The 15,319-nt window shown below is 37.5% G+C and overlaps 1 protein-coding gene across 1 annotated transcript; it reads left to right on the top strand.

The window, feature by feature from the left end:
* Positions 1-1,161: 1,161 nt before the first annotated feature.
* LOC149214451 (uncharacterized) lies at positions 1,162-11,525 on the top strand. The gene is made up of 6 exons (XM_089392308.1): positions 1,162-1,473; positions 2,165-2,297; positions 7,635-7,738; positions 8,558-8,729; positions 9,200-9,340; positions 9,668-11,525. Exons 1-6 carry the CDS (start codon positions 1,418-1,420, stop codon positions 10,991-10,993), a joined length of 1,932 nt encoding a protein of 643 aa, XP_089248434.1. The 5' UTR covers positions 1,162-1,417; the 3' UTR covers positions 10,994-11,525.
* The last annotated feature ends 3,794 nt before the right edge of the window (positions 11,526-15,319 follow it).

Consider the following 15,319-nt stretch of genomic DNA (forward strand, 5'->3'; position numbering starts at 1 on the left):
ACAATAATAATTCTTATTTATAGGTTATCTTGGAATTATAAGAAATATTAATGGTTAGTTGCATAAAATTTTATGTTATTTATAATTTGATGTAGATTTTTATATAATTATGGAAAAGTTAAATTTATTATATTTATTTATTATATTTGAAATTATTCATTATTTACAATGTTATAATTGGTTTTTCTATTAATTTTTATTATAAAATAATTATTTTTTAAAAATATATCATTTAAAACATTGGTTTGTGTTTGGTTAAAAGCTTGTTTTCTTTAAACTTATTAAAATAAGTTATGCCCTAAAAATAAGAAATTGAAAAAAATATAAATGTGTGTTTTTAAATAACTAAAAACATGAGATTGAAAGAAATATAAATGTGTTTTTTAATAATTATAATGAATAAATCCACATTTATTGATAATAGTTAATAATCATTGTGTTCTATTGATGACAATTAAATGGTGAAAGATTTTTTTTTTCACCAATTAAAACATATGACTCCAAATTTTTTTAAATACAATTATTTAAATATATTAAAAGTCAAATATAAATTTAATTATATTAAATTTCCATCTAAATTAACTTCATTTTAAAAACAAAATCTAACTAATTTATATTTTAATTTTTTTAACTAAAATCTTATAATATAATTCTTAATAAATTCATAATTTTTCATTATTTAAAATATATTTAAATACATAAATCAATTTAACACCTTAAACCATTAAGGTACTATAAAACATTCCATTAAACAAACTCAACCATTTAACCATTAAAATACTATAAAACATTCCAATTAAACAAACTCAACCATAAATGGTCACAAATAGTATCTAAAATGGATGGTCCTAATTCTACTCATTGTGTCCAATGTGATCAAAACTTTGTCTAAAATAGTATCTAAAATTGATGTTCCTAATTCTACTCATTGTGTCGAAGGTGATCAAAAATTTTTCTATCTGGAAATCATTAAAATATTGAATATTTAAAATCGAACACATTGCCATGGAATCCTTCACACTTTACATCATTCAACCTTAAAACACATCTGATTTATTTTTCCTTTGTGTCTGTAAAGGTATCCAAAGCCTAATTTATGATTAATTTCAGTTTTAAATTCTTCAAAATTTACCTCGATGCCTCCCCGTTACTAACCAGCTTGGGATACCTTGGAAACCCACTCGGGTTTGACATCTCTGTGGGGTCATTCTCTCGAAAAAAGTCCAAAATACCCGCAGTGATAGCTGGTCGAGTCCAAAATAACCGTTGGAATCGCACTTTTCAAATCCTGTGTGTTACATTCGATGCCTATCACTTATATGAAACATATTCCCTGAAAATAGATGGGATTTAATACAGATCTGCGGTTGGGGTTTTCATTTGAGTAGCAGGGAAGCGCCCATGCAAGGGAGCCGCCATGTTCACTTGCAAGGGAGGCGCCGTGTTCGGGAAAAGTTTCAAATCTTCAAAATGGTAAGCCTCACTTCACAACGACTGTTAGAGGATATAGAAGATCAGACTTCAGCCCATTAACTAAAACTTGCTTCACACACATTGTAGTTCAAACCAGGCAAATATCAGATCACACAGTTAGCATGACAATTTGTGAAAAATGGCCCAAATTCTTCTAATGTTCATCTAGGTACTACAATGGGTGAAAACTGGCGCGAATACTTCTAATGGGGTTTTGGGTACTAGACTTTAGCATAACAGTGCGTGAAAACTGGCCCAAATTCTTCTATTGGTAATGTGGGTACTAGACATTTAGCATAATAATCAGCGAAAACTGGCCCATGCTCTTCTAATGGGAATACGGGTTCTAGGCTTTTGGTATAACAATCTGTGAAAACCGGCCCACATTGTTCCGATGGGCATTTAGCGTAAAGTCTGAAAAATAGCCCAAAATCCTCTGAGGGGAATTTGGGTACTCGACATTTAGCATAGAGTCTGTGAAAACTGACCCAAAATCTTCGAATGGAAATATGTGTACTGGACTTTTAGCGTAACAGTCTGAAAACTGGTCCAAATTCTTCTAATGGGGATTCGGGCTACTAGTAGTCTTCTTGAAAGAATGTGTTGCAGAGTTATAATTCAGAATCAATATTTGTACTATGTTGTTTTACCTAACACTCAGAATGCACTATCTGTTTGTCTGTATGAACAGCAAGACCTCGTTGAGGCTCGCAATGTCACGCATAAAGCTGCTCAGGAACAAGAGAGATATGCAGCTGCAGACTATGAAGAGGGAGCTGGCTCTTCTTCTCCAATCTGGTCAGGACCCAAGTGCGAGGATCCGGGTTTGTTGGTTCATCTATCCTCTCTTGTTTGTTTTTTAAAAGGAAAAATACAAAACTGTGGACTGTAGTAGGTTAAGTAGCCTAGAAGATCAAAATATTGAGTTTAGAGGCCAAGTACTTCTTGCCAATCCTGTAGATCTTACTTAAGTAGGGGTTAGGCTGCATTCATAATCTGCAAATGGTGCTTAGTTTGATAGTCTGAATTAGCTAGAATAGAATTTGTAGATGAGACAGACTACTGCTGATCTGTCACCACAGTGAGAATGTGGATGCCTAATTAACATGAATGATGAAATTATGTTTGATTCCTGAGCTTTGCCAGCGAAAACAAAAAAGAGAAAACATATTATGGTTTGTCTGACCAAATTTATCACTGCAAATGGTGCTTATTTTGATAGTTTGAATTAGTAAGAAAGAATTGGTAGATGGGACCAACTACTGTGGTTTCATATTTTTCCACAAGAAAACTGCCCTTCATTCTTGGGGAGAGAAGCTCTGGATTCGGGAGCAGGGGAAGTAGGGTTGTCCTTTGTTGATGGGTACCCCTACTGAAGGATGAGGGCCTTAGGCTTAGAGGAAACACCATTGGGGTAGATCCCTGCAGTACACAATTTTTTCCTTGCATGGTATATCAAGCAGATCTCAAGCAGGCAACTGATCCATTGACAGAACAAGCATGAAGCCAAGTCCTTATTGTCTCTCATTACCGGTGTTTAGAATGCGCAAAGTATTTGACTTTGGCCATTTCAATTAGTGGTGTTGTGCCAGAAAATAGCTATTGTTGATAGATAAGTATGTTATCAGCAATCATATCCTGGAAATTTTAGGGACCGAGTGTTTTATCTCCCTATGTCACATTTCTGATTACTGTAGCATAACCCCTCGCAGGACGATTCTGCAGTGTAACAACATAGGTTTTATGAAATTTGGAAAACTAATAAATATTGTCCAACAAAACTAAACTGGGCAGATGAACAGGAATATGCTCTTTATTTTCTTGAATTTCACAAGGTTTTCTAAGTTAGGTGAAATCCAGCGATTACGAAGCCAGCTTTGTGACCCTCTGGAGTCTGGTCATAGCATTCAAATGGTATGATCTGTGCCATAGTGTTCCAATGGGAGTGTCTACCTTGTCCTCAACAAAAAGGAGTTATTTCTGTAGCTCTTTGTTCATGGCCTAAAGAGAATAAAGAGAATGAAGTATTCATGCTAGTTTTACATTCTTTGCTGATATAATTGATATATCTCTGATTTTGGTGGTTGACAACTATAGGTCCAAGCTAATTCATGTGACTTTTTTACCACTTGCAGAGTTTCATTGATTGTATGTAGGGTATGATTCATGAATAGTGAGCCTGAACAACACACACACATATATTCCAAAAAAACTCATATGGAAACCCAAGGAATCCTTCCCCACATCCATGGATGGCATCCCTAGTAAACCCATCATCATAGACTAGCTACGTAACCAAGGGGTATATTCATATAGATATTCCAAATAAAACCTCATGAGGCATACGTAGTAAACCCCATTGACATAGACTAGAGCACCTAAACCTAAGGGTGATTCAAACTGGGCACTTGTTGGCACAAAACTAGATACATATAGAGAAGCTTTTGCAGGGAAACCCAAGGGATGCTTCCCCGCATTTGTGGATGGCATCCCTAGCAAAACCATCAGCATAGACTAGTGCATCTAACCCAAAGGATTTGAACTGGGCAACTATTGGCATGGAACTTACCAAATGCTCAATAACATTGGCTACAACTGGTTGAACTAATCCCTTGGCCTATGCTAGTACACACACACACATATATATGCCACATTCCTGCAACTTGACAAATCCGAATTTTAACAACGAATATCCTTGTGTAAGCACCTACACCCACACCCATGAACCTTGACAACTTGAGTAAGAGCAATAATCATATTCTGTTTGCATTGGATCAAGTGATGAAAAAAGCTTGCAATAGTGAATGGAATACTATATTCACTGTAATCATTGCTCTTGCTTGTCGCATTTCAGTACAATTATATCCAACTTTGGTGTTTTGGAGTAGCTTTGGTTGTTTGGATGTCCCAACTTCACAAGCTGAAGTGGGAGTTATACTATCAGGAGCACAGAATGGAAATGTAGCTAGAACTCTAGCAGGCGAGACGGGAAGAGAGAAAGATGCCAATGTGACCTTCAAGAAATTGTAAACTTGTAAACTTTCCAAAGTGGAGAAGTTGGAACCTGTTATTGAGGTACTCTCTAACAAACTGCAATTGTTGACTAAGATATTCCAATAAGGTTCTGCTAAAGTAATGTTTGTTTGAAGTCCAATGATCTTGGAACTAAATGTGAGGAATACGGAGTTTCACAGCATAGACTACGGTTCCATTTCTATGGGCTTTTGGTACCTTGGGGTAGCCATGAGAAAAGTTAGTGGTAGGGGTCATTATGGCAATGCATGGCACAATCCCCTTCGAGACGAAGTGGGATGGAGTGGTGTTATTACACAGATCTGCACTAGCAGATGTGCCTAATAATCATAGGCAATCTAGCTCTGTCATTGCTAGATGCCTTTCCATTCGGATTGGTGCTTTTCCAGTCTACAAGAGGTGTCCCTATGGGTTGTGTGCTGTAATGAAACTAATATATCTGCATAAATAATCTAACTGATCAACACACAAAAAGTCACCCTTGAAATGCCCGAAAGCATGGGTAAATGTGAGGAATGTGAGGAATACGGAGTTTCACACCATAGACTACGGTTCCATTCCTATGGGCTTTTGGTACCTTGGGGTAGCCATGAGAAAAGTTAGTGGTAGGGGTCATTATGGCAATGCATGGCACAATCCCCTTCGAGACGAAGTGGGATGGAGTGGTGTTATTACACAGATCTGCACTAGCAGATGTGCCTAATAATCATAGGCAATCTAGCTCTGTCATTGCTAGATGCCTTTCCATTCGGATTGGTGCTTTTCCAGTCTACAAGAGGTGTCCCTATGGGTTGTGTGCTGTAATGAAACTAATATATCTGCATAAATAATCTAACTGATCAACACACAAAAAGTCACCCTTGAAATGCCCGAAAGCAGTCAAGAGCATGGGTAAATTTTTAACAGAAATCAAGTGGTTGAGATCAGATTCCTGAGACAATTGTTACAGTGAGTGAAAATGAATGAAACAAAGAGAATATCTGCCTTAAGTGAATAAAAAATCAAAATAAGTGCATCGATGCCAACCAAATCATTGCAATACTATCCGACTAATATCCAACCAAGAGATACTGAGAACCAACAACAAAACGTAGTTGAATCAAATCAATGTATTATTCAAGAGACATGGATTGCATCATAGTGACAACACCTGACATTGGTCCAGTTGTATGCAATGATTGAGGTGGTCTGTCAGACAGAAGGTGGGAGGAGGATGAGAGTTCCACTGCATGATGGAATCTGGATCTTAACCCTCCATTTGCACAGGCAAAGCTGGGTGTGAACAAGTGGCCAAGGTGGAACAGAACCTTGATATGTAGGTTCAAATTCTTGTGGCCATCCTGAAATGATATGTTCATGTTCACCCTGAAATGCATTTCATTTTGCTCTAGGGATTTTTTATTGGTGCCTTTTGTTTGGAAGATGATCAACTAACTTTTAAAGTGACCAAAGCTGATTAAAATTTGTTCAAAAGTAATCTAGCAATGTAAGAAACAAGAATCAAAAGCTGTCTTACGGTATAGCTGGGGCATTGTACCTCCAGCAAGAGCTTGCCGGGCATGGACAAGGTTTGAATGTTCAATGTACTTTAATAAAACTTAATAATGTATTTGTTAAGAAAGTATGTTAATTAGAAGATTTAAGGAGTGATGAAATTTGAAATAAACTTACATCACTGTCCCATACCTGGTTAAAATGTACTATAGAAATGCCTCACTTGCCTAGTGAGGGATCATATTTGAAGCCGTAAGCTAGCTGTTTAAAGGCTGCAGAAGTTTTTTCCTGTCAAAAGAAGAGCATCATGTGCATTGGCCATAGAGTTAGGAAGTGAGGCACTTTTATTATTTTTCTATTGACATGTTACAATCTAAACACCATATACATCCCTTCAAATTTAATCTGAAATGCCTCACTTGCCTAGTGCGGGAGTAGTACATTTGAAGCCCTAAACTAGTTGTTTAAAGGCTGTGACGTACTTTTTAAAGAAGGTATTTTACCTTGACACTCAATATTATATTTCTATTATGCCCTTGACACTGAAGAAAGATACTTCCCTTTAAATTTAATCTGATATGCCTCACTTTCTTAGCAGGGGATTATATTTAAATCCTTAAACTAGTTGTTTAAAGGCTGTATTGTACTCTTTAAAGAAAGGTATTTTACCTGAAAGGGGGGAAATTTGCATAAGTTTTTCCAGTGTTCCACAGGGATGTGTCCCCCAAGGTTGGGGGCATACACCATGTTTCCCACGCTTGAGGGACAGAATGAGATACCTGGGGAAACGATTCCAGGGAAACACATGGGGAAATGTTTCCCTGGTGTAGGGATACTTTTCCTCAGAAGGGGATGTCTGGGCACACCCCATCACCTAAAAGGGGGATGCCTGCAAAGGCCCCCCCCCCCCCCCCTCCCCAAGATTTTTTGTCCAACAACTCATAAAGATGGAACACAGATGGGGGACACAGCTTTGAGGAGTCTGTGACATTGGCAATTAATGGTACCATTAATTGTTTTAGGATGTTTGAGAGGGGTTCCAACCTCTTTGAATTTCATATGGAGAAGTAGAATTTCATATCTTATTCAGAATTCAGCAGACTTAACAGTTTCAGGATTGGCAGGATTATATTTCCACTGGATTGCACAATGATGAATTTTATTTTTATAATATTAGATAAAGGGACCCTCCTAAATTTCCCCAAAATATGGGGCTGCTCCCACCCATCACCCTTGTGTGTCTCCCTACTTCTGTGCTTCCCTGTCCCAGAAATTTGGTGGAAGAAGGGTTTTTTCTGTCAACAGAAGAGCATACTGCACATTGGACATTGGCAATAGAGTTTGAAATCAACTTTGATCAAAATATAGGCAGTGGGGTGCTTTTATTTTTGATATATTGCCACTTTACAATCTAAACGGCCCTTGAACTGAATAACGATACTTCCCTTTAATTTTAATCTTTGCACCTAATTATCCAGACATGCCCCTTGCATCTGTATGTCGAATTTACATTTATCAGGTATACTTTGGATGATTGCATGCTTACTGTAATAAACTAACTTTTCATATTGTATTTTAAGTAATACTTTATTTCTATACATTTATTCTCTGTTGCCCTTTGTGGTTGTTTACAGGTTGAACATATATTAAGAGAGCAAAATATCATGGCAGCATATGATATCATTGAACTCTTTTGTGAATCAATTGTGGCACGACTGCAAATCATTGAATCCCAAAGGTGTGTTTCTGAAAGTGTTCAACAAGAACACAAAACTGAACCTTGCTATCTCACAATTCTTATTACATTGGTAAAACGGAGAAAGCTACCTCAGAGTCAATTTTCTGTTCTTCAGTGTACGAGCATAGCTTGCTTCTTTTAGATAGAAACCGTGAAGTCTAATCCAAATGATAATAAGGTCAGATTACGCATATGCCCTTGCAAAAACAGAAGCAATAAAGTCATTCGTTGAAGTTATGCACTGTAATTGATTGAGGGAGTTTTATCTAGTTTGGCAAAGCACAGACCTTGCGGATCATTTTTTGGAGCAACTATGGAAGCACTGTTATCCTGTGACAGTCAATATTTGCTGTGACAGAGGCAAGGTGCTCATAAAGCATGGGTATGGGTGGGAGAGATGTGTTACAAATGATGGAAAAAACGAGCATAGATCCATCTTAACCCCAGATTTTTTAAACACCAAGAGGTTTGTATTTGGGTTTCTTTTATCCCTTTGGGTGCTTAAAAGATGTAGTTAAGATGGATCTATGCCAGCACTTTTCTTGAGAGTCTAAATCATCAGAAACTAAGTAAACCATCTATAGTTGCATTCAAATTCTATAATTACATATACTTATGGTATTTTGTCATGTATGAAATTCATTACTAGTCCAGTTCATTTTGGTTGTTTAGCCCATGTCACGACAAACAATGAGTTTTGTTGAGCATTTGTTATGTTCTTTTTTCTTCCATACAATGTTTCAAACTTACTATTATATCTAGAGTCCCAATGTTTTTTGGACTTCATCTTGTTTTGTATTGTCTCATATGCATAAATAGGCAATGTCCTGTTGATTTGCGGGAAGCTCTTTCAAGTTTAATATTTGCAGCTTCAAGATGTGCCGACATTCCTGAACTTCTAGATATTCGCAAGCTGTTTGGAGCAAAGTATGGTAAAGAATTTGTAGCAGCAGCAGCAGAACTACGCCCCAATTGTGGTGTCAATAAAACGGTAAGTCCAAGTTTAATGTTGTGAATGATTTGGCTGAAGCTGGTGGCAGCTTCTTTCAGCAATTTTTTTGAGTAAGATTTCAGACATTGGTTTGACGACATAATTTTATTGGCATTCAAGCACCACGTTTCTTACTTAAGTAGCATTCATGGATAGAGAAAATAACTCTGCTCTGTAGATAAGAGGTGGTGAAGTAGCCGTGGGTTAATCAATTAAATTTAAAATTTCAATGGACGCGTTAGCCCAATACAATGCCTGTGGATCAAAATGTGCACAATTAATGCATGCTATAATGTCAAAAAATCACTTAGACTTGGTTTGGCGTTGTCTCATTTGGGTCTTCAGAATCCAGATGATGATTTGCAAAAATATCATATATCCATGTCATTGTAGTTTACTACATCTCAGAAAAAATCAGTTATTATTATCCATGAAAGAACTTAATTTCGATATTGTTCTGAACATTTCAGATTATCGAGAAGTTATCTGTAAGAACACCTAGTGGAGAAGTGAAGCTGAAGCTTATGAAAGAAATAGCAAAGGAATACAACATTGACTGGAATCCAGCAGAATCAGAAGCAGAACTGTTGAAACTTCCTGAAGACCTGCTTGTAAGGCCATGGCCGAAACATTTCATGCATGTGATGATGAGTTGACTATCATTTGCTAGATTCTTAATGCCGCTTTGCACAGACCCTATAATTTCAAGCAAATTATCTTGAAGGTTTATAGATAGATCTAATTAAAGGTCATTGCCTGTGAAATTGTTGAAGTAGATCCTTTTGTACTTAGAGAAGTTATTTTATTCAAATTTAGTTTATATTAAAAGAATCCTGCATAAAATTTCTGATGTTACTGATAAAATTTAACTCAATGTATTGAGCAATGAGAAACAGCCCTAGGTAAACTAATTTCTATTTTTGACACTGCTTGAGTAGGGAGGACCAAGTAAGTTTGCTAGTGCCACCCATGTATCAGCAGGCTCGAACAACTACAAGGATAGCTCAGATTCTGTTTCTGGGCACAAGCGTGAACCTCACACTTCCAATACTATGCCTTCCCAGGCTCCACGAGTCTCTTCACCATATGCAACTGAAGCTACATCATCTGTTGGAAATATTTACCAGCAAAGTAACATGAGCACAAGTACAGGAAGAACAAATGTACAACCTGTAGATTCGTGTCAAGAATCTTTTGACAACAGGCATATGCACACTCTTTCTTCAGCTAAAGATAATCCTTATAGGAGTGGCACAGATAATTTCTCAGGGCCTAACTCCTTTGATTTCGATGGTCTAAAGAGAAACCAAACAGGTAAAAGTGCAGTATCATGTGGTAGGCTCAATGAGAATGTTTCTTTGGAAAGCAGTAGAGGGTGCAATATGTATTTCAAAGATATAGATTCAGCTGCCCAGGCAGCTGCTGCTTCTGCAAAAAGAGCAATTACAGCTGCCCAGGCCGCTGCTCACCTTGCAAAGCAGGATAAACTTGCACAGCAATCAAATAGCTCATCTGATGATTCAAGCTTAAGTGATGAAGAGGAAATCAATTTGAACTATTCCGGCATGAATAGGAAGCCTAGTTTACACCAAGCCCAATCTTTTCGTGTCTATGACCTCCCAGAGAGGACCCAGGTTGAAAGTCATACAAGGAACAAAAACTTTTACAGGAGTGCAAGTGAACACATCAGCAGGCAGAGTAGAGCAGCAGACCTCGACAATCGTCATGAATATGAAATTCAAGCTAGGAGGACTACAGGACAGGATGATTTATGGCAGAATGGAAGTAAAGCCAACTATGATAGTTACAGTGCATCTGATATGCGGAATTATGGAGGTGTGAAAAGGTCAGAGAAACATTGTTTTGGTGGTTATAGTGGTCATTCAACCAGGCAGGACACTAATGAGAAACACCCATCACCATCTGCAATGACAGAAGTAGTTTACTCAAACACACTTTCTCAGGTTTTTGATGATTCAGATGGCACAAACTCTGAAAGTGATAAGGAGATCGGTACACAAACACGACATTTGGTATCTAAGACTCATTACAAGCCTCAGTCTCAATCTTCTCCACCAATTCAACCACCAGCAAGGCCACCTCCAGGTATTCCATTCTCCAAATATAGCAACTCTTCATCAGAAGAATCAAACGCATCAAGAGTTAGCTCCTCAAAAAGTAACAGTTCACATGTCCATCCCAAGCTTCCAGATTATGATGAGTTGGCTGTCCGCTTCGAGGCCTTGAAGTACAACAGACAGTGAATCAGGTAACTTACCAGGAATCATCCAAGTGACTATCATGAAGCTCAGGGGAGAGCTGAGAGCATCATTATTTTTCCTAAGAAACTATATATTACTGAATAATATCAACAGATTCTACTAGCAGTCAACCTGTTTCTAAAGAGGAAAGCAGTATCATTGATCACGGCATTCTGTAAAATGTGTCATTGTCGTTAGTTTTTTTAGTCCATTTTTCTTACTGGGTTGTTCTTGACTGAAAGATCTTCAGTTCAAGTAAGGAAAGTTTTAGATAAAGACGTCTTTTCGTATTATATTTTTGTTATTTTTTTCTGGTTTCCTCCCAACTGAAAGAAGTTGAGATTCCTTCATGTATGTTGGATATGGTTTTTTACTTGCAGAGTTCTACTCCTGAGGCTGTTTACTATGTTGCTTTGCATTCTTATTATCAAGGGGTTCAGTCTAACAATATTGATGATAAAGAATCATGGTATGTAATTATAACGAGAACCAGACTTTTATTACGTAGATCAATAAAATTATTGTCTTATATGTATATAGTAAACAGAGAACATTGGTGAGATAACAATTGTAATTATAGATAAAGACATCTTTTGCTTTATATTTTCAATGTGTTCCATGGGGATGTGTTCCCCAGGTTAGGGAGTATGCCCCCTCGCTCCCCCATGTGCCCGGGAAGGAGAAACTCCTAGGAAACGTCTACCCACATTCCCCCTTTGGGGAAATGGGGGAAACGCTGGGGGAAACATTTCCCCAGTGAGGGAACACGCTTCCCTTGTAGGGGGTGCGAGGGGACACAAGGGGACATAGGGGGATGCCGGTTTGTACATTGCGTCTAAGGACCCCTTTGAATGTAATTAAAAAAAAAAAGGACAATAATTTATGATAGGGGAAGCCCAATATTCGACCATAGTGCCCTACTAATGCTATGCAATTCATGGTAATGTTTAAGAATAAAAGTGACATTCTCCTTTATCTTTCATTTTCATCCTTTTACTTAAATTTTTAACATTACCATTAAATGACTCAGGATGTTTGAGAGTGGTTTTGACCTGATTGGATTTCATATGGAGAAAGTAGAATTTTAGATCTCTCTCAAAATCTAGCAGAGTTAACAGTTTTCCAAGATTTCAGGATTGGGGGGATTGCAATATGGTCCTTGGATTTTTTCATGTACAAGGGTATGGAACTAGTATTTTAATCAAGAGCACCAAGCTCTCTATGTACCTTGATGCTAGTGACATTGGTTGTTGAAGTCATCTATCATGAATGAACTAAAAATAGTACCCATCGCTTGAACAAAATCTTGACTTGACATGCTATGCTTTTTCTATCTTATTTTAATGCTTAGAGGGTGATATTGATGACGAAGGTCCAAATATATGCAATGATTTTGATGACATATAGGTATTTGTTGTAGCATGATTTTTTTGGGATTGCAATGGTCCATTGGACTTTTTCATGTACAAGGGTATGGAACTAATATTTTAATCAAGAGCACCAAGCCCTCTATGTACCTTGATGCTAGTGGCATTGGTTGTTGAAGTCCTATATCATGAACCAACTAAAAAAAGTACCTATCGCTTAAACAAAATCTTGACTTGACATGCTATCCTTTTTCTTTCTTATTTTAATGCTTGGAGGGTGATGATATAATGACGAAGGTCCCAATATATGCAATGATTTCGATGATATGTAGGTATTTGTTGTAGCATGATTTTTTGGGGATGCTAGAGGCCATGTGGAGCTTATTTGTTGATGTATTTTTGGTTTAAAGATGGATTGTACTCGGTGCTATTTTGTTTATGTGCACCCTTACATGCTATATAAATGAGAACTTGTATTTATTTTTGTATAAATGGTTTGGGTTCATATGGATGCACATGAATTTTTTTTATTTTTTTTTTGTTAATTTGAATATTTTATGTGTTTTTGGTTGACTGTTTTTTGGTCCAATTTTTTACTGGTTCCTGTATGGTTCTACCAGTTCGATATACATTGCATAATTTTAATCGTCAAATGATGAATTTAATTTAGATGTACCTGTACCTTGCATAATTCCAAATGATGAATTTAGATGGAACATTGCATAATGTCAAATGATGGATTCAATTTACTTTTAGATGTACATTGCAGAAATGAAAATTCATGATAGTTTAATACGAAATAATGAATTTCAATTTAGATGTACTTTTCGTAATTATTATGATTTACCATTTAGTTATTGACATATTGTTGAGATTTTACTTTTTATTTTTATATTTTAAAATTTTAATAATTTTTATGACTCCGATGTTCCCTCTTGTGTGTATCCCTGCTCCTGTGCTTCCCCTTCCCGGAAACTCAGTGGAATATTGATTATTGTTTTCTGTTGTTTTATATCCCGTGGTTGAGATAAGATGCTGCCTAAAACAATGCGAAACACGCATATGGATTTCTAATGAATGAATTGAATTGATGAGCAAAATTTAAGCTCAATAATAATACAGAGATATTTACAGTAATAGAAACATCAAGTTTCTATTAGGAAATAGAAACAACTAGTTTCATCTAAGAAACTGCTAAAAAGATAAAAATAGCAACAACTAATAAGAATGAGCATTAAACACTAAATAGTATTATTCTAATACCCTCCCTTAATGCTCAATCTATATACAACACCAATAGACCCTCCGAATTTTACAAACTTATCAGGACCAAGAGGCTTGGTGAAGATGTCTACGGGCTGCTCCGTTGTGGGAACATATCGCAACTGAACGGATCCGTCTTCAACAAGCTCACGAATGTAGTGGCAATGGGTTTCCACATGCTTTGTTCGTTCATGAAACACTGGATTCTTGGCAAGTTTGAGCACTCCCTGATTATCACAAAATAAGGGAGTAGGACCTGTCTGGGAAACATGCATATTCGCAAGCATACGTCTAAGCCAAACTGCCTCACAGGATGCCTTAACTGCTCCTCGATACTCTGCTTCTATTGAGGAGAGAGCCACTGCCTGTTGCTTCTTACTAGTCCAGGTGACAACACCGGATCTTAGACTAAACACATACCCCGTTGTAGATTTACGGTCATCAACCGAAACGGCCTAGTCAGAATCTGTGTAACCACTAAGTATAGGATCAAAACTTCGAGTGTAGAGGAGTCCATAATCAAGAGTGCCACGCACATATCGTAGCACACGCTTTGCTGTTATCCAATGATCAGCCTTAGGAGCTGACATGAAGCGGGAAATGTAGCTCACTGCAAAACTGATGTTGTCTAGTGGCAGTAAGGTAGATGAGGCTGCCCACTAATTGCCTGAATAAAGTTTCATCCACAAGGGGGGAGGATGACTGAGCTGAAAGTTTGAGCCCTAGTTCCATAGGAGTCGTGGCTGGTTTGCAATCCTGCATTCTGAACCTGTCCACAAGATTTTTGGCATACTTGGACTGAGAGAGAAAGATGTTGTTCTCAGTCTGCTAGACTTCAACCCCCAGACGGTAATGAAGAAGTCCCAAGTCTGTCATATCAAAGGTGCTGCATAAGTCTTGTTTGATCCCATGGATCAAGTGTGTAGAGCTACCAATAATGATAAGGTCATCCACATAGACAACCACAAACAAAATATCATCACCAGTATGCTTGATATACAGGTTTGCATCATATGGGCTCCGCTGAAAGCCATGATCTATCAGGTACTGATCAATTTTCATGTACCAAGCCCGAGGAGCTTGTTTCAATCCATAGAATGCTTTAGCTAATCTACACACTTTCTGTTCTTGACCGACAACCTTGAATCCTGGAGGCTGCGTCATGTAGACTTCTTCATGTAAGTCACCATTTAGGAAAGCACTCTTTACATCCATCTGATGAACTTTCCAATTGAACTGAGCTGCTAGGGCAAGGACAAGCAGTATGGTACTCGTCTTGGCTGTAGGAGCAAAAGTCTCCTCATAGTCGATGCCTTCCTTCTGTGAGAACCCTCGAGCCACAAGACGAGCTTTATACTTATCTAGGGTTCCGTCAGCTTTGTATTTCACTTTATATACCCATTTGCAGCTGATGGGCTTTTTTCTTGCAAGAAGATCAGAAAGGGTCCACGTGTGATTCTTCTGAAGACTGGAATTCAGCTTCCATAGCCTGTTCCCACTCAGATGTACTTTTAGCCTCTAAATAGGTTTGAGGCTCAAAAATACTGTGTAGGTTAGCCATAAGAGCAAAATTTACTTTAGACTGCTGTTTTCTCTTATGTTTAGAAGTTCTACCTTCAAGGAGCTCATCATCCCGGAGCTCACCAATGGTTTTAGCCCACCATTTAGGCCGAAGAGTAGAGGAACCAATATCAGGAGG

This window comes from Pinus tabuliformis, chromosome 1_1 (genome assembly GCF_031772625.1).
Source record: "Pinus tabuliformis cultivar Carrire ecotype Pingquan chromosome 1_1, CPIR1, whole genome shotgun sequence".
Taxonomy (NCBI): domain Eukaryota; kingdom Viridiplantae; phylum Streptophyta; class Pinopsida; order Pinales; family Pinaceae; genus Pinus; species Pinus tabuliformis.

Bases quoted from the DNA above. Each gene is read 5' to 3' on its own strand.
- LOC149214451 (XM_089392308.1), top strand. From the start codon at position 1,418: ATGTTCACTTGCAAGGGAGGCGCCGTGTTCGGGAAAAGTTTCAAATCT. The intron at 2,298-7,634 runs GTTTGTTGGTTC...GGTTGTTTACAG, and splicing joins ACCCAAGTGCGAGGATCCGG to GTTGAACATATATTAAGAGA. The intron at 8,730-9,199 runs GTAAGTCCAAGT...TGAACATTTCAG, and splicing joins ATTGTGGTGTCAATAAAACG to ATTATCGAGAAGTTATCTGT.